Below are 27,562 nucleotides of genomic sequence, written 5' to 3'. Positions count from 1 at the left end.
TACGTTCAAGCGTCAGACGTTTGAAGATGAATTCAAATAGACTTCGTTAAATCCGTTACTATTGTTATTTGTTCGTTTCGCTCGATCAACAAGAATGTTAATGTCTAAATGTATTGCATCTAAAATAAACTGTTATATTTTTCGTCTCAAAAATGGTTTATTTTTTCTATCTGCAGACAGGGCGACAAATAAAGAGCGATTCGACGATAAGGGTAGTTACCTTCTAATCGAATTATGAATAACCTTTTTATTGGCTTGTACATTAGAGCCGATTCCGGCTCTGGAAATCATCTCCGGAATCAGAACTGGCTTTGTAATGAGAATTGACCAAAGAATCGCAATTTTCGCCAGAAACGGATTCAGATTTAACCCCAAAACTTGAATTGACTCTGGAATGCGAATCAGTTCTTGAATTGTAATAAGGAGTTTCAAAAGTGAAATCGCTCCGAATCTCCATGAGAATTCATCGTTTATAAGTTCATCATTGGACCAAAACGTCTATCCTTATGGAGATGCCAAAACCCATTCCGATTCCGGAGCCGAATCTGGAACCAGTTCCAGAGCCGATTTTGATTCCCGAGCCGATTCTGATTTCGAAGCCGAGTTCGATTCCGGACCTACTACCCAGAATTGATTTCAGAAATGTCAGATTTAGCATGAATTGGGACTTCATTTTTCCCAACACTACAAGAAAGTAATGTTGAGAGTTTCGACCAATGTGTCTAACTGAAGCTCAATGTAAGATGGTACAAGGAATCTTTCGATTCTGTTATACCGCCCTAGAAGATGTTACGCACAAGCCTGGTATGGTCACGACCTCAAACATTTTGACGACAATGCCATCATGGGAAGAAAATGTAAAATGTTCCAATGTGTGCACATCAGCTAGATAATGGGTTCTAATAAATGACGAGGACTTCTACAAGCTGGAAGAGCAGTTCTACTATTTTGAACGAATCGTAACTTAGAGCAACGATGACGACGACTGTTACTGGCTCCACAAACTGATCCAATCGAGAAGACTTCGGAAGCACACAAAGTGTGATATACAAACCTCGTTGATCTTGACAGACATCTTGGTGAACTTGGCTAGTAAAATAATATAGGCATTTAATAAAAGACAGCACATTTGGTTATGTTTTTTGCATTTTTATTGAAAAATATGGTTTTACTTTTTATTTCCTGCTTACTATAACGTTCTTACGATAAATCACATTCATTACAAGAACAACAGAAACGAAATATAGAAGAAAGCAAGTACAATCGGTCGGTTTGGTAGCTATTTCTAAAACTCGATCGTTACCTTAAAAACGACCAACCCAAGACCCACGATCCAGAAATCCCCTTTGATTAATGGACGGCATCGGAGTTTCAGGCTCTTGAGTTTTGTCAGCGGTCGTTGGGCCAGGAAGCGCATGATTTTTTGCTCGTACCAAAATCCCTTGCTCAAACATTCATGTCACACGCATTCGTCGCATTCTCGTAGATCCTAGGGATGCGTTTCTACATACATACGTTCATACACACACATACGCACAGGTGCACCTGACACCTATCTCATTGGCACCTTTTGTTTTTTAATATGTTGATCGCTGCCGATCGCGGCTCCGCTACCAAAACTGCGGCTGCCGCTGCTAGATTCATCAGTCCAGACTTAGCATAGTAAGCGACGTGCGTCATTTGCTTCGATCACCCGTAACGCCCGCCACCGTCGACAGGCTGGCTGCACTGGTGGTGGCCGTAACGGCCGGGCTAACCGTTCGGCTACCCTCGCCCCGGCACCGTTTCACGAAGTACACCGTTGGCATTAGGACGGCCAGCAGTAGCCCCACACCGATCAGCACCCACTGCACCACGTCCAGCAGGCTGAGCACCTTCATCAGACTGTCGTCGATCAGCTTCACCATGTCCTCGTTCAACGCGATTCCTTCGTCGATCCAGATCACCGGAAACAGGGTCGGCTGCAACCGGTCGGTCAGCTTGATCGCATCGATCCGCCGCAGGAACATGTTGAACTGCACCCTTTTGCCACCGTTCAGCGGTGTCCCGGTGTACTGAATAAATGGCAATAAAGATACAAAAGGAAACGTTAAGCCGTAAAGTATGGCAACAGATGGGTTTAGTTGTTTGTTAGAGACACACACACAGGCCTCGGTTCTACTTACCGGTTCTACGTCTACGAAGATCTGATGCCGCTCCGGCTCAGGGTCCATACCGTCAATCAGTGCGGTGTACTCCTCGGCAACACCCAGCATATGGGGAAGCGTTAGAACGACCGGTGCATCTAGCAGGAACGAAAGCAAAAGTCGTAAAAAATTAACAGTCAATTAATCACTCACGGTTTTATATGCCTATCGATTGAGTCAGTCAAAGCCAGCCGTTATCGTGATGGAGAGACGTGGGACAGGGACTGGGAGAAGACAACATGTGACGCCATTTGCATTGATTCTAAAGGGTAGGCGCAAACGAAAACGAACGGTTTGGCTTATGAGACATCAATCTTACAGGCGCAATATTGAGGAAGTAGGAACTGATGGTGGCGAAAGCGAAGGTTTTATGCATTTTCTTCTTCTTCTTCTTCTTCTTCTTCTTCTTTTTATATGACCATAAATGACATCTTCGTAGTCACTTGTTGACCTCAATGTGTTGGCTAACTTTAGGATTAATATTTTCCGCTAAATCATACCCCTTCGAGAGTACGCTTCTTATAGGAATCGAACCACGTCCGAGCTTTACAAGAGCCGGCGCGTGTACTATTCGACCATTCGCCTGTCCCTGTGATAAGATCACCCGTCTGATATGAGTGTAGTTCCACCTTATCCATCCGCAACATGGCTAGAGATCAAACTGATTCCCATCAATAGAGCAGAAACCCGGCTAGGCTCATCTTAATTAACTCCTATTAATCGATGACGCGACGATCGCACGATAACGAAGTGTTACTAATGACGCCTATAAACCCGTTAGGGTTCAGCATAATACACCGCGACGAGTCAATGGTAGAAGTCGTGACTGCTATTTAAAGAACTGCCTAAGGAGAAGGAGAACGGCGCTAGCAAACGATCATATGTTAGATTCGCGACTCACGACAGAACGATCTTCCGACGCTGTGCAAAGCTGCCAAAAATAGCGCCCTAATCGAAAGCTCACAGGCGTCATGCGGACTCGATCTTCATCTCAGTGACTTGTTGAAAGAGACACCCAGCTCGGCTCCGTCCCTTGCGTAAAGCGCCGTCCTAAAGTGTCGGCTCTCCGTGAGCATCGAGCGATCAGGCAACGAGCACGAGAGCGGCAGATGCGCTCAGCAAAACAGTCGATGCGCAAGCTTTCCGGCGCGTTCGCTGCCGCAGCGAGAGTTAGTTTATGCTGCGCAACTAACCGCGATTGACTGCGTCTCCGGAGTGTCTGTCTGGTGTGTGCGCGTGTGTGTGCCTGGCGTGTGTCTGTGTTTGTGATGCTGTGGGTAAAGTAACGGCCCCCGCTAGGATATGATGCCGCACGTCCTGATCGTCGTGCTGAGCGTGATCGTGAGCATCGCGGCGGGCAGCGTGCGCCACTGGACGCGCTGTGAAGTGGCCCGCGAGCTAGCGCTCAAGCACGTCCCGGAAGACCAGATCGCCGATTGGCTGTGCATTGCCGAGCAGGGTGCGTCGTACAACGGGTCGGCCGTGAACGCGCGGTTCAAACATTACGGCGGCAGTGGCTATTACGGGCTGTTCCAGCTCATCGACCGGTACGCTTGCGCCCGGTACGGTTCGATCTGTGGACTGGCGACGTGCAACCTGCTGCTCGATGACGAGCTGGACGATGACATTGAGTGTATGCTGAAGGTCCATGCGGCTTACGTGCGGGAGCTGGGCGATGGTTTCGCTGCGTGGCCGATCCACGCAACGGCGTGCCGCGGGGTTCGGAAGATCCCGTTCGAGGACTGTCTCGATGAGGAGGTTGTGCGGGTGCAGGAGTACTTTAAGCGCAAGCGCGCGAAGGCAAAAAAGGCGAACCTTGTGCAGGCGACGGTCGGGAAGGTGTACGAACGGTGCGAGCTGGCGATGGAGCTACGCGATCGACATCGAATGCCGATGGAGCAGATCGCAACCTGGGTGTGCATTGCGTACCACGAGAGTCGGTTCAATACATCCGCAGAGGGGCGTCTCAATGCGGACGGAAGTGGCGACCATGGGCTGTTTCAGATCAGTGACATCTACTGGTGCTCGCAGGATGACCGTCGGCCGGGCAAAGCGTGTCGCGTTACTTGTGCCGCCATGAGGGACGATGACATTGCTGATGATGTGCGGTGCGTTAGGACGATCTACGACGAGCATCAGCGCATTTCGGGCAATGGATTTCACGCCTGGACCGTGTACCGACCGTACTGCGAGGGACGGGAAGCAAGCTTCGTGCACAACTGCTTCGAAACGCATCCAACGACGCAGAATAAACCAAGGCCCGGGATTGTTGCTCCAACGACCATTCCGACCGTCCCGAAGAAGAGTTTGGCGGAGGTTGGCAAGGTGTACGATCGCTGTGAGCTGGCGAATGATTTGCTGCACAAGTTCCACCTGCCGAAGGAGCAGGTTGCTACCTGGGTGTGCATTGCTTACCACGAGAGTCGGTTCAATACATCAGCTGAGGGACGTCTCAATGCGGATGGAAGTGGCGATCATGGACTGTTCCAGATTAGTGATATCTATTGGTGCTCTCCACCGGGCAATGGGTGGGCTTGTGGAGTGAGTTGCGATGCGTTGAAGGATTCCGACATCAGTGACGATGTGCAATGCGTAAAGACGATCTACGAAGAACATCAGAGACTGTCTGGGGATGGGTTTAATGCCTGGTCAGTGTACAAGCCCTACTGTCAGCGTGATGCGGTGGATACGTTCGTTCGTGGTTGCTTTGGAGAAGAGGTGGACATTGCCCATCCAGTGACGGTCCCGCGACCTGCCATCACAGCACCAACGAGAGTGCCCCAGACACGCTCGTCCCCCGGCAAAGTGTTTGAACGCTGCGAACTAGCCCAAGAGCTTCACCGACAGGGTCTTTCCCTGGAGCAAACCGCAATCTGGGTGTGCATCGCCAAGTATCAATCAAACTTCAACAGTTCCGCGCTCGGGTACGGCCCAAACGGTGTGCAGTACCACGGCATGTTTCAGCTGAGCGACGAGTACTGGTGCTCGCCGCCCGGTCGCGGTTGGGTTTGTGGCATCAGCTGCGCCCAGCTGCGGGACGCCGACCTTAGCGACGATCTTGGCTGCATGCAGTTCATCTTCGAGGAGCATGCGCGCATTTCCGGCGATGGTTACAACGCCTGGGCGGTGTATCAACCGTACTGCCGGGGGAAAAGCGACACCATGATCGAGGGGTGCTTCGAGGAGGGTGAAAATGCGATCGTTCCCACACCACCGACCACGAGGCGCCCGATCGCGCCGCCGAAGAATTTCCCCCGCGGCAAGGTGTACGAGCGGTGTGAGCTGGCACGGGAGCTGTACTATCGGCACGGGCTGCCGTACGACCAGATCGCCACGTGGGTTTGCATCGCGCACCGGGAGTCGAGCTACAATGTGTCGGCAATCGGGCGGCTGAACGCGGACGGCAGTGAGGACCACGGGCTGTTTCAGATCAGCGACATCTACTGGTGCTCGCCCCCCGGGAAGGGTTGGGTCTGCGGGCTGTCCTGTGCCGATCTGGAGGATAACGATCTGACGGATGACGTGGAGTGCATGAAGACGATCTACGAGGAGCACACACGGCTGTCGGGCGATGGGTTTAACGCTTGGGCCGTGTACCGGCCGTACTGCAAGGGACGGTCGGACCGGTACATTGACGGTTGCTTCGAAGATCCCGACGATACGACGACGACGACAACGGCAGCGATCACGACAATGCCAACCACCACGCGATCGCGCACGACAAGGTCACGGACAAGTACAACAAAGTTGCCGCGCTGGAGTACGGTACCTCGCACGACCACCATCACAGCCACCACCACCACCAAGGTAAGGTCTACCCAACGCCAGACAGTAAAAACAAGCCGCCCATCCACCGTCTCGACGACGGTGCCCCCTTCAACCACAAGCCTGTACGAGTTCTATCTGAACAACTTCGGCCGCCGTCCCGCCGTCAGCACCGCCGCGCCGGTGTACACGTTCAAACCGTTCGCTTCCCGGCTGCGGGCAACCGAAAGCACTGCCACCGAAAGCTCGTCAACGCTGTCCACCGCCACCACCACACTGCCACCGGTTGTGACCACTGCAAGGTTTAGCGACTTTAATCGCTGGTTTCAGGCCGGTTAAACGAAAACGGGGCGTATAAAACGATCGTTCCAAAGTAGACTCTAAATGCGTCTGTTCGGTAGCACCTTTTAAAAAGATAAATAAATGTCCGCTGTTTTTATTTGTTGCTTTCTATACAATCAAACCAGTTTGTGACATTTAGCGGAAGAGAAAAAAAAAGATCACTTGCAGCACAGAAATAAATCCCACGAATGAATCACGCCAAAAAAGGAGATGGGTTTTTGATTACAGACTACGCAGCAGACAACAATTCGTACCAGTTCCGTTCTTTATGCTTTTGGGCGAAGGGGGTTGATTTGCATAAGTTGACACCTGCCGGCTCGGTAGAAGATCACTCATCGCTGGTTTCGTACATGATGCGACAGGAAATTCCCCATAAATAGGGACCAAATGTTAGTTTGATGACGTTAGAGAAGAAGATTTTAATCTTCTTATGGGTGGCTGTCCATACATTACGTAACGCGTATAGGTGAGAGGGCGTAGAGGCGTTCAGGCCCTTTTGGCATAATACAAAACAATATGTTCAATCGATTTAATTTTGAATGGAGGTTAAATTATGCACAAACTTCATGAAAAATCATGCTAACAGCCATCATTCTTTAAGCCTGGAAAAATGCCAACAAACATCAATTCGTTGCTTCCTCGATCAAGTGTAGTTATGTGTATATTTTTAAATTAACTATGAAGCTGTGAAACGTAAATCACTGTTTTAAACGATGTTTCCAACATATAAACAGTTAAAAATTATAACATATAAAAAACGGGGTATTTTTTGAACACAAAATTTCCCAAATTATGAAACCAAAATGGAATCGAGGGGGTAAAAAGAACCATGGAGCCTAACAGTTACGTAACTTATAGATGAGCTTTATCTTCAGCGATTCATTCAGCTCAACTAGTTGTGAAAGAACGTGAAACATACAGTTTTTTGAGCGAGGAACGTTAAATTATTTTTTTTATTTTACGTAATTTATGGATGCCGCCTTAAGATCGTAAATCATTACCTTAAATGGTTGGGCAGCATTCGGTGGCATACGGTCATGTGCAGGCATTGATAAACCGAAGAATTATTCTTGAATCCCAGCTCCACCGTCACCAGTTTGACATTTGATGAGGTTTTTACGAGAGTTCTTTCCCCTGCTGAGCAAATGTTTACACACCTTGAGCCAGACAAACAATCGGCCAAACGATCGGTCATAGCGTTGTTGGCCGGTGCGCGTTTGAATGGCGCATTATAGAGGCGCATGTGTGGGAAAAATATCGTAAAGCCAAAGTTCAATCAGTCCGACCCGTTGAAGGCGCTGCTATCGGTGATCTTACGATCGATGTAACGCGATCGCGATACGACATAATTTGTTGCAAAAAGAAAAAAACGAACATAAAGGTGGCGAACGTTATCGGCATACTCAGCCGGTTGCGTTATCTATATTGACTGATTGTTTGCAAAAGTTAGAGCCCCATAAAACATCCTCGTCTCATGGGGGAAGGTACGTGACTAAGCCTGTTTTTATCACACAAATACATTGAGAATACATCTATAAAAAAAACTGGAAACACCCTTTCAAGCGTAAAAATAGCAGTAGCAGTGCGAAACTTATTTAACCTGTTCCGCAGGTTTTTCAGGTACGCATAACTTTAAATGGCACCACGCACGAGCCGCTAGAACCGTAGGGGCAGTGAACGTGTGCAAAGTGTTCTCACACCCACCGATCAGAGGGATTGGCAGGCACTAGGGAAGCAGCTGTAAATTAGTTTGTTATCGTGTTCGATGCTTTGCGTGATTGAGATCTGACGTAGTTGTACTACACACCGGTGGATAAGGAAAGCCGATTTAATAAGAGCAGGCTTTAAGTCTTTGATTGTTTACAACGCATCAATGGGGCGCACGAGATAGTGCTGATAGCCGCCTCAATTAAGTCAATAACTATATTTCATCTTCCAACGCCTGATGCGTTGAGTGGCGCAATAATGGCTTGAATGGCGTTCTGGCTGTGAAAACGTTCCCTTTTTTGTACCGAAAAATCAAGCGTAAAACGAAACAACACTTAACACGAGCGATCGAGTGGAAAATTAACCAGATTGCACTGCAATAATCATATTTAACAGCAGCCGTTTCCCCTTTTCAAAAGATAAAACATGTTCTACCGGTTGTAAAAAGGCGACAAACTCGACTCACCGAAACAGTTGGACAGGTCCAGTGCACCCTTGTACAGGCAGCCGTTGCTTTTAACGATCGACTTCGGGATCTTGTTGACGCAGTAACAGTCGTTACCGTACTCGGGTCCTATTTCGTGCAGGAAGTTATTGTCAATCTCGTACCGTAGCGCTGGGATGCCCTCGTACGATGACGAGCCGGTCAGTTTAATGTCTACTGTGCTGTAAGTTTAACAAGGAAATACATTTTTAATTTAAAAAAAAGAATCATTTTACCTAGAATTGCATACATTTAGGCGTTTATTCGAGATATTTTCCTACAACGCCTAAATTTATGCAATTTGCTGCACATTTTCCACCCTTACCGGCAGATATCCGTGCTAAAGATTGTCATCCGTTCCACCCCGGTCCGGAACGGTGGATAACCGGAACCGTCCGTTCCGTGTATCTTGTTGCAGGACGAGGACAGCCCGCTGCTCCGATTGTTCCACACGTCGAGCGTCGTTCGACCGTTCCACAGCTCAATCATTTGCGTCCTGGACGGATCCTTAATGCCCGTGTTGATCGTGAACATGCCATCGTCCGTCATGTTTTTCTGCAAAACAAACACAACCCAGTTTAAGTGTTAAATATCCACAAAACTGTTCCACAAACCGTCGCCGCAACCTACATGGCTGAAGAAGGAAAACCTTAGGCTCCCGTCTGGCATGGTGCGAATCGTTTTGGTGTTGCGCTTCTCGATCTCCTTGCAGATTGCCTTCGCAATGCCGATCACGTTCACGCAGAACGGCACACCATCGAACAGGAACTGTTTCGGCGTCGTCCGCAGGAACATCGTGTCCGGCCGGCCAAAGATACGGTTCAGCTCGACATTGATCAGCCGCAAGCTGTCGTACGTTTCATCTTCGGCAATTTGCAGTATCGACTGCACGCGGTGAAAGTGTCGGCGAGGGCGGCGAGTATTGGCACACATTTCGTAGAGCGATTTGAACCAAGCAAAATCAAGTTTTTTTTTTGCAACGGACGTACGAGTGTGGGCGTGTTGCAGTGGCCGGATCGAATGCAATGCAATTTGTCCGTGCCCGTGCGTAACGGATATGTCAATATGGGTGAGCAGAAGACAAAGAAGTGAATAAAAACAAAATTACCGAATAAATGAGATGAACGGGAGGAAAGAAACGAGTACACGAGCGAACGAATCGAATGAGAATGAGTGAGAGTGGATGGATGGACACATGAGGAATGTCATGCGTGCCGGATGAACGTGATCTTACACACGGGAATAGTATTGGGAAACGTTCGGTTTTAGTGTGTTAGTCACTTGGAGGTTAGTACATGGACAAAAAAGTAGTTAATCAACTTGATTAGTTTCGTTAAATTTTCGTTAGTAAGAGTTAGTCAAAAACGGACCTTCTAGGAAGGAATTGGGGTGGTGTGCGGTTGTGTTGTTGGTGGATTGAGGAGGGTGAGGATATATGGCAAACGATTTGACTCGTACACTGGTGAATGTCATGACGAACCTGAGGTGTCGCGGCGTGCCCGACGCAAAGGAGCGCAAACGAGCAGGTCCGTACCGAGACGCAATCGAATCTAGGTCAAACGAGGGATTAGAAAGTGAGGATTATAAGTTACCGACAGGGGGCGCGTTTGCAAATTCTACGCGTCGTGTTGAAAATACCACACAAAAGACTTCAACGCTCGCCCGGTGGGCAGTTGCAAGTGACGAACCCCCAAGTTCAAGAATGATGCCGATGCGACCGTTTGTTCGGTGATGCTAAGTTTCCGGCTGAGCCCACTGCGCAACGCACCAACAAGTCGTCTTAAGCGTATTGGAGCGTTCGGGAGGCTTTTTGTTTGTTTTAAAAGATTGATTAAAGTTCGCTCGCCGCGCTTCAGTGGACACTGAGCGGACGTGAGACAGCGTCAGCGTTGTGTTTGTGTTTTAAAATGATGAAAAATGATTGTAAAAAATCCCACTACACTACCCTTGCATGCATGTTCGTAGTGATGGTGATGGTCCATTCTGTCGCGTTGTGTCTTGTGCACGGTGGCGTTTTGTGTTTGAAATCTGATCGGATCGGCGTTCGTGGCGTCGGAGATGGATGAGTTTGCGAATGAGTTTGCGGGCATGAGGCTTACAGGTAGCGTGGAAAGGATGATGGTGTGGGTAAGGAGACTAGAAGATTGGCTACAAGAAATACCGATGGAAGGAAGGGTGGGTGAAAGGAGCACCAGAGCCACCGAACACCGATTAGATTCCGCCACCCGAATCCCGCTTTTTGATGGATTATGCACACAAAAATCAGGAAGCCACACAGACACACGCACACAGACAACCAAAATACAAACACAGCAGCAGAACATTTGCCAAATGGTAGTATGGGAAGGTCAAAATACACACAAAACACTACACAGAAGCAGCACCGAGTTGAGCTCGCAAGGACCCCCCCAAAAACTGCCACTGCCAAGAGCCAAACTGGATAGCACACCGCCGTCTCAAGGACGTGTTACAGTGCTATCCCGTGAGCCTAAACTAACTGCAAAACAACCCTTCAAACATACGCAAATCCCGGCTACAGTGGGTGCTAAATTTATGCACGCGCAATATTAATGACAATACATGCGGAACGAACGATGGTCAACGCCAACAACCCAGCGAACGTGGTTAAAGACTAACAAAATCTCATCATGATACGGTATGAGCGACAATTACATAGGTGTGTTGGTGGAGATGCAGATAGTATGATCAGTGTATGAAATGAAACAAACATCGAAGAAGGAGCAGAAGGAAGGAAAAAATGCACGTAAGCTAAAGCGAGCGCCACAGCGACAGCGCGGATCGTAACGAAATGAATAAATGAAAACCATTTACTTGGATCGGCGTGGTGCGCTCGATGATCCGTTTAATGACTCTAACGACGGGAATTTTTTCGAGTGTATTATTCACGTCCGATCGAAAATTGGTGATCGTTTCCTTTGCTTGGTTATCGATTATTTGTAAAATGCTCTGAAAACAAGAAGAAAGACACAGAGTTCAGAAGAGTGGACAGGGTGGAAAATAGGGCGAGAAGAACGAGAGCAACAAGGAGCGAAAAAAGAGAGAAAAGTAGAAAAGAGTAGCTTAGAATAGATAATAAAAAATAGTAATAAAAGTACATGGAATTAAACGAAAGAAATGGTACGAAATGAAAACAAAACATAGCAACATGAAATGAAACGAATACTGGTAAAAGATCCTTTTTACTTCTGCTTAACATGTACGAATTCGTCCAATTATTTCGTTGGGTTTTGAAAAAGGTGCATTTGAGGTGTTTGCATACCATTTATGCCATTTATGCGCACTGTATGATCGCATGCAGTTCACAAAGTGTACGAGTGTAACGAGTTTTTTCTTTGCAAGGGGATAACAAGGAGTGAGGATTAGCATCAGGTTGTTGTGGATTAATTCAGGTGTCAGGGGTTTTTTGTGTGTGTGTGTGTTCAGTGAGTTTGTTTTAATATGTTTGTGGAGGTTTAAGTTAGTATTTTGTGTAAATAAAAACTGTACAATATGTAAGCTGGTTCCTATAAAGATAACGCTTCTGGAACGCTTTTCTCCGCGGTAAGAATTTTCCATTGCAAGGGAATAGGACGGTATAGTGTCAGCTTGCCCATTTCCCTACTTACGTTCATGTGCATATTCAACACCGTCAGTTCGTCGTTCTCCGTCAGCGGATAGGACGATTCTGCATCGAACACGTACATCTGCTGCTGGCTGAAATGGACCTTCGAACGATCCCTGCTAAACCGTACATTATCCTTCTGTCGGTATTGGCTGCAAAATGTTACAGTTTTTGTTACGCAAATCGCACAATTATTCAACACCCCCCCCCCCCCAAAAATGGACACTCGGTTTGCACTACTTACAAGTAAACGTACGGTCCCACCTCGACCACTTTCGGGCGCCGGCCCTGCATCACCTCGTACGGGTTGGTGACGTTGAATATGTACACCTTAAAGTCTAGCGGCTGGGGCAACGCCTCCCAGCGCTTGTATTGATCCGTGCCCTGCCGTAGCTCTGTGGCCTGCAAAAGGAAAGCAAGGAAAAGGTGTGTGTGAGAAAGTGTAAGAAAGTGTGTTATTCGGGGCCAAGGATATTCGACCGTCCTTGGGTGGCCTAATCGACGTCTTCATTCTATCGCAACCCTGACCGCATTTTCGAGAGCGATGGGGATGGGGAAGAATAAAAGGAAAATGTCACTGTTAGTTCGTGCCAGTGGCCAATTAAAAGAGCTTTCCCTCGCCGCTCGCTATCAGTGCCGCGTCATCGCGGGCAGATGATTGCGTACACCGGTTTGATTGCTTACTTTCACGATTACGCTCGAATGGAATGATTGCTTCACGACCGAATCGGAAGAGAATGGTTTTCCCGTATTTTCCTGTTACATTGCGTGACGGAAGTCATCCTAGTACGTGGGAGTTATCAGTCGCAAGCATCTGATCTGGTAGTCGAGCGTGATGCATGTTTAATAAAGTGGAGCAATAGTAACGAGCAATAGTAAGTTCTAAATGTGGAAGTTTCTACCTTTTTTGTATATTTTTGAGTGTACATTCAGATAAAAATTGGATATATTAATATTGTGATAGGTAAATTTCTTTCAGAACATTAAGCAAATAATAGATTACACGAAGAAATGTTTTGAGGAATATTAAAAAAAAAACAGTAAAAAGCCTTAATTAAGTCTTGAAATCCCCAGGAAATCCTGTAAACACGCTGTATCGATAAACAATTTAATACATTTTCAAACATAAACACACACGTAATGATTTATCGTTTGTGTCTCGCATTAATTATGTAGGCTACTGTATGCATGTATGGTGCTAATCGGATTGCCTACCTTCAGGCGTTTTTGTTTTACAGGGCTACTGGTTATCGTTATGGCCTGAGTGCTGGGGCGTGTTTCAACTCAATGAATGCGTTTATCGACAATATTTCCGTCACGTTCGGTTCATGAACTGATTGAATAATTTATTAACAGAAACACTTACAACAAGGGATACGATTGTTATCAGTAGCGATAGAAAAGGGTTTTTGGGAATTTCTGCCTGTCTGGTTGATTCCATGAAACACGCGAGATAATTAATGTCAGTTTGTTTGAATTCCCTAATGTGGAAGATAGCTTCTCTGTTATCTTTCAAACGATGGTTAGTTTGATAAGTCCTTAATGAGAGGGACAGTAATTGGTTTATGAAGCTAAAAGTTCAAACACATCAAATATCATTAGTCTATACGACCATTAATTAATTTTTAATATTGAAACAGTATAACTCAATCGATATAAAACAATATAATACAAACTTCAATAACATTTGTTGAGAGTTGAAACTAGAGACATCATAAAGCACATTACTTTCCTTTTTTTGGCGATAGTTAAAAGACTTCACAAACAACTCAACCTCGCTTTCGAATGCAACTCGAACTGCATTTTGAAGGACGGAGGAAATGGTCCTTTCCAAGCTTCGAAAAGAAAAGAAACAACTTTCGATTCTCGGGATGGTGAGAAAAGGGGGTCACGCCAAAATAAAACGGGCACAGTGGAGTTGAGCATGGAAGCTTCCAATCAATGATGAATTGCAAACGGACTTCACTGCGTTTAAAGCGTGTTTTGTAACAAGCGTTTGTCGCTTTGTCACATTCGATTGCAAGAGGAAGAGTTTCAGCTTGCAACACGTCGTTAAGAGATGCCAAAGATTGGGCAGCTTCGTGTGAACTATCGTTAAAGTTCGAACGCAAAAGCGGGAAGCTTGTATTGCGCAGCCAGCGCATTTGATTACCGCCCTTTACTTGTTTGAAGTTGAGGAAACACTCAACGTATTGTGCAATTCTATCAAATTTCTCCCATTCCTTTACAACATCAAACTCCAACAGCAGCGACGATTCGTCTCGTTCGATCGAGTCCGCCACAGCAAACACCGATCGGCACTAATTGCAGCCGCGAGTGAGAGTTCGAACCGTGGTAGCGTTTGAAGCGCTCACCCGAAGGAAAGTCTGCCGTCTGCTGGTGGCGTGAAAATTGACCACTTTTCCCTTCGTCATCCGGGGTGAACCGGATAAGTGCAACGACATCGTGACGAAAGGGAAACAAATTGCTGCTCCCGGAATTAAGCCATCCAGGTGGCGTGGTGTGGAGGCAGCCAGGAGGCTTAGACAGGGCGACTGCCGCAGTAGCAGTCGTACAGTAAACTCCCATTTTTGCTAAATGGAGGAACCTCCCGGAGGTGTTTGCTACACGTCCGGCGTGTTAGAAAGTTTTGCATTTTCTTCTCTCACCGGATCGGTTGAAAGTTGTACCATCGGGCATCGGTTAGTGGTTCGAACAGGTTGTTTTCTTTGCGGCTTTGTCCCTTTTGTCGCCGGTTATAAAGCTATCATATAATGCGTGACCAAAAAGCTAACACTAAATATTCAATCAATCAATCAAGCAACGCCACAGGTGCATCGAAGCGGAAAAAAGTGTCACAGGAAATGTGTTCCGTTTGCGATGGTATCAAATTGCTGAAACAAGAGCAGAGTGCATTATACAACGAACAGCTTACTTAACCCGAACAATCCTATCAGCATTCCGTACTTGCTAGATCGTGCACGAACGGATACAGCCTTAGCGAAGTGTGTTTACGCAACAAAATTTTCCATAAGTATGATGTTTTAAAACAATATCCTCCTTCTCAATTTCCCAGAACACATTACAGATCGTTTCGATCGATTCGAGGAAATATATTAACCGTAATTGATGTGGGAAAAATACTAACATTCTCAGTGAACAATTACGGTGAGTCATATCGCTACCACACAAGTTCTCACGAATGAGTCCATTCCGTACTAAACCGTATGTATATATTCATTGTTGAGGTTTACAACAAAGAAAATGATATTAATATGCTTTAAACTCCAGCATTCCAGCTGAACACACGCAAAGAAAGTGTCCCAATATTGGTGTTAGATTTATTATGCCTTTCTTTTCTTCATTGATTTGCATATAAAGCATAGCTTGGAGTGATCATCTTGTTCGATCGTGCTCCACCCAAAAAAGAAAAAAACAAGGAACGACCAAACCTTCGAGTGGGTGGTCAAAGCTGTTTACCCTTTTAGCATACGAAATGATGATGACGATGATCACACACAATGATAGAAAAATCCAGCTCAGCATAAACGAGAAAGCATCCCAGCCCCCTTTCAGCGTGAATTTGGTAGCTGATAATTGAATAAAGCCAACAAAAGCTGCATGATTTTTCGTTTGTATTCAAATTTGACAATATTGAACGTGCAAAGGTACGCTTTCAAAGTGCTCAATTAACCCAGGTGCTTAGTATCAAATCGTCCTACCGGGCAAACCATACACAGCAAAAGACAATCTATTAACGAAAATGATGGTGATCAGTTTTAAACCCGAGTCGAACCGTAGAGGCACGCGGCAAATGCAACAAACGAGCATTAAGCAAAGCCATTGCCGCCCCAAAGCGTCACCGAATTCGCCTTGACAGTCGTCAGCGGTGTAGGTACAGTTGATTTCGGACTTTTCAGCGCGTGTAAGCCGTGATTGAGCCGTGCGCCTACGCATCGCATTGGGCAAGAACAAAACACACATTCGAGCAACACACGAAACCACCGTTTGATATGCAGCGTTGGTGAAAACGGTCAAGGTTGCGCGGGAAGGCGTATGTAGCGCGCGTTCAGGCCCGACAGGGCTGCACCGGTTCGATCGGTGGTCCGTTCCAATAACGCACGTCCCGGCCGCGCATCGATCGTTTGCGGTGCGGTTTTATGCGGCTTGGGCAAGTGCGACAAGGTGCAAGCGAATTAGTGCTTTGGCTGGAAAGAAGAAAGAGGAGTAGGAGTAGGAAAAAAACCACAGCAGCAAGTTTGTTTTGCGGTAGGAAAACAATTGACCTACCGCGATGGCAACCGGACGCGTTGGGGAAGGGTAAAATAACACATCAAACCGGGCTAGGTCGGGGACGGCAAGCTCAGCACTTTTTACAGTTGCGCGGTTGAAGTTTTACTCCGATTTTACAAGCCCATCAAAGCGACACAATAATGGACGCCCGTGTCGGGAGGGTTTAAAGCGACAACATTTAATGTACACTTGGAAAATCGGCGTAATAAATCTTTCTTGTTTCACTAAAAAAAAAACATTCTTCGACAGGTTTCTGATGCTTTTCTAGGGGAATTGTTTCGAGAGGAAAGAAAAAAAAAACAATGTACAAAACGGATGCAAATGATATTTTAATAGTCAATTGTGACGATTTGTGTTGCTTCGAGGAGAAGGTAAAAAACGCCACAATGAGAAACGCTTGCCGCCCACCAGCCCAGCTTGGGGTCAGCTGGGATGAGAAATAAAACTGAAAGAATCCGGCAACAATCGCATTCACAGGACTGTGTTACGCGCCATGCTTTTCAGCGTTGTCTAGCAATGCTGCTGCTGATGATGATGATCGTGTCGTTTAGCCTACCAAAGATCGTACACAATGATATCAAGCAGCAAGCGAAGTTTCGAAGCAATGGCTAGTGCAATCGAGCTTTGCAAGATGTTAATTTATAGGACGTGTTTGTGGCTTTTCAAGCTGAAAGACAAACAAATCGTTTATTGGGAAACGTTGCAACATTCTTCAGAATAGTGCCTCGAGTAGGGAAAAAACTCGACACGAAAACTCACCATACCATGGCAATCTTTCCGATCTAGCTTAAACAAGATCCTGCTAATGTGGGAGGTCTAAGCGATCTAAGCGTAAGCAAGCTTGACATTATGCTCGATCTGGCACATTAATATGAACTTATGCAACATGTCCGGCGTACGGTTTCGGTGCCCTGCCAGCCTATCGAGCTATTGCGTACTTTCAATTTTTATTACCAAGCACCAAAACCAACCAGTGCTCAAATCACAGCGACATTCCGCCAATGTTTATGGACAGGTTTTGTTGTTGCGTTTTCACGATCATGCAAATGCTGTGCGCACGTGCGTAATTGTAGGAACAACTTTTCCTTTCTGTTTTTTCCTCTTCGTCTGCACACCACCATCTTTAGTGTGCAGGTGTGATTGTGGAAGGAGTGGAAGGGAACGGTGAAGAGTGTGTGGTATTGATCGTACACAAAAAGGTGTAAACAATTGATATAATATTGAGCTGTTTGATTTATGTTGTAAAATAGAAAGACTGATGCAAATTGAACAGGGGTTCGTGTCTTATTATCACTCGCAATTTATTGGCATTGAAGTCTTTTGTTAAAATATTGCTTCAAATGTTAAATTAATCGTTAGAAAGTCATTTTTGAAGCAATTCTAGCATACTTTAAGTTGAAAAACATGTATTATATAATAATGCAATAAAATTCAAATTCAAATAATGCAGCACACCAATCAAACCAGATAAATAAAAACACCTGCTGTATCTTCCCGCTCTAATCAACCACCATAATTATCATAAAATCCCCCTCATCCGTAAAAAAAGATAAATCACTTCACACACAAGCCACATCACACCGTCTGGATATCCGCATTACTTCATTCTCGCTATTGCAATTCCGGCAGCAATCAACTTGATCGATCTGTTTTACTATTGCTTCTCTGGTTGCTCCAACGATAGCCCATATGTTGATCTGCCTCCGGAGCCGAGGTGTACGCATAATCAAGGGCACACCTTTGTTCGAGCCGGGGATGCGAGTAAAAATAGCGGGAATGACCGCTCCCAACGCAAACAGGAAAGCCTACCAATGCTCGTGCGATAGACGAGCAAGCGCAGAAAGCGCCAGAAACCACCCGGGACGTTTGCCGTGCAAATTATGAGTGGTGTGGTTTGTTTAGTGGCTGGAGAAAATGTACCTTTTTTGTAAGTGCTACATTGTGCGAAGTGAGGTGTGGCACCACCGTGAGGTGAATGTACGATTTGAGTAAACGTGAAAAAAGATGCGGCCTCGTGAGCTAGATTTTGGTGGTGGTGATCAGGTTTTTAAAAGTTTGGTGTGGTGTGAGAAGCTATACGAATGGAGAGTAATATTCATCGATCATGATCAAAGGGGCTAGTAGCGAATGGAGGCAGAATAATGATCGATCAGGAGAGTTTCTAGGTCGTAGCAATTCCTTCAGGAAAAGTTGAAATAAGGTAAACTTGGCTTATTAGGCTTGGCTAGGTAATGGCTAAACTTGAAAAAAATCTTCAACAGTTCCTTAATTTGTCTCTTTGCGCTCCATCAAATCCAACACACTATCAAACGATCTTGATATACACGGAAATAGTTTCGCTGAGAATAGAAAAAAAAGATGAAAAACCACTCCGTTCTCCAGCCCTAATAATATCCCCGACCAGCAGAAGGCTGCAGTTACGAGGTCACACGTGCGCACAAGCAGAGGTTTAGCGCGTTTTAATTAGTGTCATTTATTAGAGCACTTTAAGACACTGCACGCGTCACAACACAACCAAGACACTGCTGCTGCTGCTGCCGTGTCTGTACCACATACCTTGAGCGGTTAGTGTCACATTTTCTTACCAGTGCAAATACAGACTGCGAGCGATTCTAGACAAAATGAAGGCAAACATACGGGTCATGATCTTGAACTGGCTCGGGGGAAGTTTTTTTCCCCTGCGTAGGAGGCAATCTGCATTGCAAAAGATCATCCGCATGCCTCTCCCCTACCGATCGGAAGCGATCTTGAACTTCACACAACAAACGTCAGCACAACGTCTGCTTGAGCGTTGAATCAATCGAAGCATTGTTTTTGTCTCGCTGTAAAGCTTACTCATCTTTCTTACGTGGAGGTAAGAAAAAAAGGGGAAATAATGAATTGTGCTTGTCAACCGAATGGTTCGGTGACGCTTAAATTGTTCTTTCGTCTACACAGCAATGCTATGTGTTCCCCGTTTTTTCGGTGTAAGTGTGCTTTACGGAAATAGGAAACCTAAACAATGTACACAAGGCGCCTTGAAGTGATCGTTGGGCTGTGCTATGTGTTTGGTTTTCAAGCTAACACACTGTCAAAGATCATCCCACTATTACTCATTCGTACCGCGAAGCTTGGGGCGTGACTCAAAGGGAACGGAACGACGGCAGATGTAATTATTGCCACGATAATTAAGTTCTCCCCAGCCCTGACCCTGTACAATGCACCGCGTTCGGAAGTTGGGACACCATTTCTTCCTGTCCAGGCCGCACAGAATCACACCCGATTGATCAAGGCTGCAAGTTCGAGGTGGAGGTTAAAGGTTTGGCAATGATTAGAAACACTAAACCACACACAGAACGCTTCCACTGACGTCAATACGGGGAGTGCAAATAAAAGAACGGGAGAAGGCAGTGGGAATAAATTACTGTCATAGATGACAATTGCGTGAACGGGTTGGTGGGTATCGGTATACCCATTCTCTACGTATTACACAGATCATATCGTACAAAATCCCCATTTTACGCAACAGGAAACGGTGTTTGAACTGTTCCCGGGGAGTACATCTGCTCTCACGCGAGAGTTGGGAGGGCTGGTGTTTGAGTAGTTAATAATTTCCAGTTAACACTTGGCCACAGCAGCCGAGCGGTCGGAGAGTGTGCAAGCAAGCAGTGTAAATATTACCGATTGGGAATATTTGACATAGTTTGGGTAAATAACGATCGAGAAGTAGTTTGTCTTCATGCGATGATGTGTGGTCGAAATGGGGAAAAGAAGACAACTATTCTCACAGCTAAAAGACATGTGAAATGTGTCTGCAATGTTCGGCAAAGCTTATCAAGTTCAACTTTATGTTGGGAATACTTTAGTTATTTTTAATTTGACAGTTACAGCTTTGAAATCTGTGTGCTTGAATTGCTAATATCATTCCAAGTATTTCCGATTTTTATAAGCAAAATCAATGAAAGGAATGACAATTTATGTTAAAATAAAACGTGTATGTTTATAATAATAATAATAAACATCTCCTTTTCTTATGAAATAAAAAAGTAATAAATTAAGTTCCTCAAAATATACCGTAAATAAATGATGAATGATAGTAAATAAATATATATTAGTCGTTGTATTCTTCAACTACTTAAAAAACAAATAAAGGTGGTATAAGTGTACCAATTGTGGCTATAGCACCTGTTAATAATTATAAACAACCGATTCGCACAGAAGGTGTTGTTCCCTGTAATTGACGACAGAGGGCGACATGGTAAATACTTAGTGTGGACAACGTCCAACACTGATCGGGCCGAGTACTCCCGAAGGCTCACGATCAGGGCTACGGGAGAGAAGAAAGTTCACTCTTTCGCCTTAGCCCGAGACAAGTGACGGATTTTTTAGCGTCTCTCAATAAAATTTTAACTTAAAGATAGCTTAAAAAACGCTTGTTTTTATTAACAATAATTTACTGCGGGCGAAAGAAAGAGTGCTGTTGATAACGTCTCAACAGCACCAATTATAACGAACATTATTTTTGCTCTAAAACAGTCTATTCGTATTATTAAACGATTGATTGATTTTTTATTTCAAATATGATCATTTGCAAACATTTGAGCTTCATTAGTTCCATGCTGGTCACTTCCGTTTATTAAATATCACCCTTTTAAAATGCTTTGCCGAGATGTTTGGTATCTCTTACCGTTTTGCTAAGAGCACTGTTGAATTTTGAAGCATCTAACCATAATTTTATCTCAATATCATCATTTTAAATATTGCAAAATATTAGATATTTAACGACAAACGACGATATTTCACGAATTAGGGCATAAATGGCCAGAAGCATCTTCAAGATAGCTGGGCAATGGCTACGATTCTTCATTTAAACCAATTCAAACAGACCCACCCTGATTTGCACTCCTCTGTGTCTCGAGACGGTAGCTGGCTTCGATATAGTTTTCAAGTGACGGAATATGAAGGATTGTCGGGAAATATGAAGTGTGTTCAAAAAAAGGTGTTATCAGTAGAATAAGACCCTAACAGTTTAGCAGGATTAGCCGTATCTATTGTACGATTAATTGAGCGTGGATATCAATACAACTAGTGATACAAAACGGAGATTTGAAACTGTTATTTTTACATATTTAATGGTGTTCATTTATTTATTTACTTGCAGTGAACTTATTCTTACTTGATTTGAGTTAAACCATTGTCCCAATTTGATTTTTATGATGTCAATATTCATGATAATATACAGCTATAATAAATATTAAATAATAAATAATAAATTTTCAATACAGTGATAATAAATATTCAGCTATAATTGGTAACTTGATAAACAATTTATAATCGAAATTTTCTATTATTTAGAAAAACACTGAGTGATAATAAAAAATACTCTCGTGTTCTACACATTATAGAATTCAAGAAAATTTATAGACTCTTGAAATGTTACCCAATATTTATTTGTACAGGAGTAAAAACGGTATCTTGATCACATATTGTAGCCATAATTGTTACACTTACCCTAGAATAAGCAGAAAGATAAAATACTTTACGTGATCTCCTCTCTCTCTCTCTCTCTCTCTCTCTCTCTCTCTCTCTCCCTCTCTTCTAAAATATTTCTAATCTCGAAGATAGAAGGAGTTTACTCTATCTCCAAATAGTATCTTAGTATCCCAACATTAGTTTCAAGATACTGACAAGATAAACTTGCTATTGAATAATGTAAAATCTCATGTAGAACTAAATTTATATTTTTATTAATTTATTTTGAGCACACTGAATTTTTTAAGGGTTTTGTTTCTACACGAAATAATATCTGCGTCTGCCATTACGTCAAGAGCTACATTTATCTGGCTAATACCATTCCTTTGCCCTTCATCTCACTCCTAAGATATTCGCAATCAGTTACGGTGTTTGCAAAAAAAAACAAAAACCCACACCTCACACTACAAAACCGCATCACTTCCTTGCGCTGTTATATGAATTCGGGCGTATAAAATTTAGCTACCCCGGTTTTACAGCACACCGTCACTCGATTCGATGGTTCGATTGCAGATTTGATTCGCAGTGTCTATGAAGCTGTGCTGGTAATAATTGAATATTGACCGTGCGCCAACCATTACGCAACGCGCCTCCGCACGTTGATGCCAACTCACACAGCCAGCAGAAGCAGAAGTGCTTTTTGGAGATCTCCTATCCATTTGGAAGCGTAAATCTTCAAGAGGTTTCCGTGGACGAGTAGTAGAAAGGGACAGCAAACAAAAAAGCCTGGAGACTTGTTTTAGGCAGTCATGCCACTTCGATGCGCAACCTGGGTAGCTTATCGAGCCTTTTTTTGGGGGGGAGGTTAGACTTCATTTAGTGTAAAGTAACTTGACGTAGTTGATGACGACGATGATGATGCTAAACTGAAATATCACGATGATATTTGAAACGTTTCTTCTCGCATCTGATGCCGCATGGACCAATTCTTCTTTGCCCGTTTGAGCGGTTTTTTAGGGACACGGACGCGTTATGTAAACGTTTGCAGGTACTAGGCAATGATGAGACCGTCCCAAAAGAGGCATGGATCGATCGTGATCGGTACGATGATGGTGGAATCTTCGCAACACGCAGCCGACCCGCATAAACGCCACCATGGAATAAGGTCGGTGAGCATATCATTTTCGGCTCCCCACCGTACCCGGGATGGTCGCTTATTAATGACCGTTTCGAGCCGATATTAATGAACCGTGGCATACAATTTTCCAAAAGTCAAATCCACAGAGGGCAGATGATGTTATCAAGTGGAGAGGAGGGAACAAAAAACAAACCAAACTGAACGTCACCATGCAAACCGCAAAAGCTCACGTACGAACCGGAAATGTACTCTGTAGGGCCGCACTGCAGGGTGGCGGTGAAAATGGAGAAAAGCCGTATGTGCGTGGCTGTGTATCTGATACAATTGAGCAAGGTCAAAAACCACAACGGGCGAGTGGAGGGTGCACACGGTCTAACGGTGGATGGATGTTTATCACATGCACACGAGCAGAGCACCCGACCGAGCAGAGCGAAGCAGGAAGCCGAGAACGTGTCTCGGAGCTTGGGGCAAGGTAATGTGCCCACCTGTTTCGGGGCTGGACACGCCGGTTTGCGTAGGCACACCGGTGAGGCAGAACTAGTGCGGATGACCTAGAGAATTGATGTGTTTTTTTTTTGTTCCTAATCTCATACTTAATATCGTTCGCTCTGTTGGGACATGGCACTTACGATACGATAAAGCACTAATAGTGTTTGTCCTGTTACAATAAAACTGCCCTATTGGTACTGATTGACGATTTGAACGAGCTATTTATTGCAAACGGAGAGAATAATATGGAAAATCACTGATAAAAAACCATATTTCATAACAACATTATCATCAGTATTCAGACATATTCAAGTTATTTTATACAACAACTGGAGTTTTTTCCTGTAAATTTTTAGTATTTTAACATAAAAAATGTCTAGCTCTTTAAATTAGACATTCTTAGTTTGTATTTTATTTACCAAACAACATTAATACGTGGACCTATCCCAACAACCCAATGGCCCAATCCCTGAAAAGTTTGGAGACCCTCTCAATCGACTATCAGACTGATATCGAGGAAGATAATTTATTCGCCTGTTCAAAATGCTTAAAAGCCTACATATACTAAAGCTGTTATACACCACTACACACCGTGAACCTCTTAACTTCAATAAACATAGTCGTTGGCGCTTAATTTTGCCATAAAATCGTTCATTTGCTGGCCTCTAGGATCTCTAACGCACAAATTGACCGTGTGTCTCAATTTTAGCCTCTAAGGCACCAATGTTTGCCTTTTTATCATCAAGTTTGATATCTTTGGTATCTAAGGTGATGTTTTAATTGATTTCTGAAACTTTGTAGTAAAACATTCATGAACTGATGTAGGATAGTTATTAATTTAATGAATCGCAGTTGATAACTAACGATTGTTATTCCAATTTTGAATGAATGATCCATTGGAGTCTGCTAAGATGATACACATTTTCTAATGTAATGCTGAAGAATGAATGAGTTCAACCATCTTTTGTAAAGTTACCTTTAAGCTATTAATAGTCACTTTAAATAACTATTGATATTATAGACATTTCTTCTAGATTTAATAATTGTTGCTTTGCATACAAAAATGGATACGATGGAGGCTCACTGTCAAAAATTCTTTAGTTAGGTGTAATAATTGGCGGCAACTTCTTTAGATCGTATTGATTTTCGACTTTATTTAGACCTTGTTTCCGTTATTATTCAAATCAAGACATAAATAGAACAACTTTTGCTATCGCTACATGGTTGAGGACGTTATTTTGTGCGTAGAGTCTAAAAGCAACATCGTAAAAAAATATGGCCCATGAAATATCTAAAAATAGACCAATCGAACTTCTTGTCTAAAATTTTTATGCGAATTTTATTCCTTTTTCATGTTTCTCTTCAAAAGTGTCCCGTCCAGTCGAGATTTTCAAAATAACCAGCAGTTTTTTCCAATGCAAATTAGCAGCAAAGGTGTGGTTTGGGAAGTATGCCAGTGTTTGTAAACGAAGAGAACAGGATTTTGCGTGGCATAAACATAATACACGAACACGAAACTATGCCATCCCAGGAAATTAGTATTCATAGTTCGATAATCGGGTTTCTCTTTTGGGGAAACATTTTTATGTCACTCTTAAATCGAGAAGACTGTTAGAAACAAATTCCACAACCCTTACTCTTTCTGTATTCTGTAAAAAGTCCTGTCGATTAAAACATATGACCATACAATGCCAAAGCCGGCACATTAATCTTTCTTTTTTTCCTCCTATCTCTCATGTTTTAGCCTTGACGTTCCTTTGTCACTTCCCTTTTTCTTCTGCCTGGCTACTAGCAGCTGGCAATCGCTAACGAACCAACCAACAATTTCCAAACTCCCTCCCCGCTCTCTCGAAAGCTTACCTCAATCACTTTCTCGTGCACGGCGCGGGGGAACACGACCCAGCCGAGCAGGGCGCCGGATACGGCCATCATCGCACCGATGCCGGCCCAGATCAGAGTGCATTGCACCATCTTTTTGGATGGATCGCGGTGTGTGCCGCGGTTGGCACCGTGACACCGTTCACTGCACTGGCACAATCACGAGCACAAACGCCACACAGACCAATACTACGATCACGAATCACGACACACATACACTGCACTCGATCACTTATAATCTTCGCCTGCTGGCGAAGGCGTCGTTGACTTTTGTTGATTTACTTGTAGATCAGCAAGCTGATGGAATCACCTCCCTCCGTTCACTACTCACAACTGGCTCGTTGAGGCGTTGCGGTTGGCTCCATCGAGTTGCAGCTTCCAGTGTTTGCACGGTACTTTTTTCACAACACTGTATGGCGGATCACGTGCGATCGACGTTGTAAGACAGGACGCAGGAGTGAACAGGGAGAGAGAGAGAGTGGGAGAGAAGCGGGAAAATAGTAAAGTAAAAACAACTACAAACCACTGACGGACGAGTGATAGGACCTCGAACCCTAGTAGCACTAAAAAAACATGGAATCTTTACGATCACTCCACTCACAAGCATTTGCCTAGTAAATGAGGTAATCGTGACGCTCAAAGGACACATTCAAAGTGGGGACTTATATTTACAAAAAAAGAACACTATAAATGTAACAACAAATTGCCGTCTGACGCGAAGGGCTCAGCAAACATTCCTCTCACAAACATTCTAAACAAACAAATAGCCGAATGCAGTTTGCTTGTCAGACATTCTCGGCTCACTTGATTGTACGGGGGGGTGCCTGTTTATTGCCACCTCGGTTCACTCTCGCTGCCTTTCTATCAGACCTTGACGCCAGACGACGAACTCGGGTTAGCAAGCGACGAAACAAATCGAATAATAAAAGTCACCACACAAACACTCCGTACGCCGTACGCCGACCGTGTTTGTGTGGAAATTTCCTTCCACTATATGCCACCGCTCCCCACGCGTTAAATTATTCGTTTGCACATTTCCTCGTTTCCACGGTGTGGCGGCTTCCAAGCGAGGACGCCACCATTTCGCACACGTGCTCTTGCATCCTTTCACTATGCGATTGCAAATCTTAGTATGCGTTGCCGATACACTGCCGATACGTAGTAAACAGGGAAAGCTTCTGGCACTGCACTATGAAGACTACGAAAAGCTCTTTTGAAAGCAACCCAACCACTATGTGCTTCCTTCCCTAGAGTACATCTCGGGCACCACTTACACAGTACACCGCGTGGTTGTCGCTCCTTCTCTGTAAGCAAACACTTTTTTTTTGTGTGTGTATGTGTATGGGGGTAGTGTACACTGCACTGGCGGAGAGCGCGCGTACGAGCGCCAAAGTTTTAGGTCAGCCGCGGTTCGCGTCCGTTGAGAAACTGACAGGCCGCGTTCGACCGAGAGCCACACGGAGGTTTTGGATGGTATCGGGGGAAAAAAAGCGACCGACCGTTCGGCTCCTTCTCAATCATGGTCTCGGCGGCGGTGTGACGGCGGCTGCTCCCTTCCAAACCCGCAAACGGCGAGGTTAGTTTTGTGGTGTTCGGGCAGCGTGCCGCCGCGTTAGTTCACCGCGCAAACCAAAACAAGCAGAGTAGGAAACCAAACAGCAACAACAGCAGCAACGAACTTGCTGACGACGACTAAAACCGACGATCAAGGCGAACGGACCCGACCGCTGTTGTGTGGGTAGTTGAGTGTGTTTGTATGTGTGCTTTGTTTGGCTTAGTGCCACTGTAACCGGTAAGGAGGTTGTTAATCAAACCGGGCGGGACGATGATTGTGTTGTTACTAATGTAACGCTACGCGAGATCTGTCATTTGATAGTGGACGGCGAGAGAGAAATACTCTCTTGGATATTTTTGTGTTTACTTAACGAATTTCTCTACTTTTTCCTCCTTTTTCTTTCTCTTTTCTCTCTAAGGTGTTGTACTGTGCCGGCAAGCTTCGGCGATGGCTCTAGGTTTGGTGATAGAAATGAAATCATCGCCTATCACACTGTTATGCTAATTTCAGATTCTCGTCTCTTGCATGACGTATAGCTGGAATTTGTTGATTTTACTTTATTTTCTTTTCTTTCGTTACATTCGTCTAGATTATCCTCTTGTTTTGTATTACATTCTTCTTGGGTGATCTAAACGTTGTAAGAAGTGCTTAGCAGATCATTTGTTAACCAAAG

The 27,562-nt window shown here is 44.6% G+C and overlaps 2 protein-coding genes across 4 annotated transcripts; one reads left to right on the top strand and one right to left on the bottom strand.

The window, feature by feature from the left end:
- Positions 1-1,128: 1,128 nt before the first annotated feature.
- Positions 1,129-26,807, bottom strand: LOC120949812 (sensory neuron membrane protein 2). 3 transcript variants are annotated; one of them, XM_040367343.2, is made up of 10 exons: positions 26,609-26,807; positions 25,317-25,743; positions 12,351-12,508; positions 12,111-12,258; positions 11,317-11,451; positions 9,115-9,369; positions 8,810-9,039; positions 8,467-8,666; positions 2,166-2,284; positions 1,129-2,054 (listed from the first exon to the last, which is right to left on the bottom strand). In XM_040367343.2, the coding sequence occupies exons 2-10, from the start codon at positions 25,425-25,427 to the stop codon at positions 1,677-1,679; spliced, it is 1,734 nt and encodes a 577-aa protein (XP_040223277.1). In that variant the 5' UTR covers positions 25,428-25,743; positions 26,609-26,807; the 3' UTR covers positions 1,129-1,676. The 3 variants fall into 3 exon arrangements, with proteins under 3 accessions (XP_040223277.1, XP_040223278.1, XP_049463693.1); XM_040367344.2 differs by lacking the exon at positions 11,317-11,451 and having other exon boundaries at positions 26,609-26,804; XM_049607736.1 differs by lacking the exon at positions 26,609-26,807 and having other exon boundaries at positions 25,317-26,599.
- On the top strand, positions 2,297-6,785 carry LOC120949811 (uncharacterized). Its single transcript, XM_040367342.2, has one exon. It carries the CDS (start codon positions 3,489-3,491, stop codon positions 6,288-6,290), a length of 2,802 nt encoding a protein of 933 aa, XP_040223276.2. The 5' UTR covers positions 2,297-3,488; the 3' UTR covers positions 6,291-6,785.
- Positions 26,808-27,562: the final 755 nt, after the last annotated feature.

The sequence above is a fragment of the Anopheles coluzzii genome, chromosome 2 (assembly GCF_943734685.1).
Source record: "Anopheles coluzzii chromosome 2, AcolN3, whole genome shotgun sequence".
NCBI classification, from domain to species: domain Eukaryota; kingdom Metazoa; phylum Arthropoda; class Insecta; order Diptera; family Culicidae; genus Anopheles; species Anopheles coluzzii.
This window is presented reverse-complemented; position numbering and strand designations above follow the sequence as displayed.

What these genes read in the sequence shown, in the direction of transcription:
- LOC120949812 (XM_040367343.2), bottom strand. Translation starts at nt 25,427, where the DNA reads ATGGTGCAATGCACTCTGATCTGGGCCGGCATCGGTGCGATGATGGCC. An exon ending in TGTTGAATATGCACATGAAC is followed by an intron (nt 11,452 to 12,110) that starts GTAAGTAGGGAA and finishes TCTTGTTTTCAG; the next exon opens with AGCATTTTACAAATAATCGA. An exon ending in TCTTCGTAGACGTAGAACCG is followed by an intron (nt 2,055 to 2,165) that starts GTAAGTAGAACC and finishes CCATTTATTCAG; the next exon opens with TACACCGGGACACCGCTGAA.
- LOC120949811 (XM_040367342.2), top strand. Translation starts at nt 3,489, where the DNA reads ATGATGCCGCACGTCCTGATCGTCGTGCTGAGCGTGATCGTGAGCATC.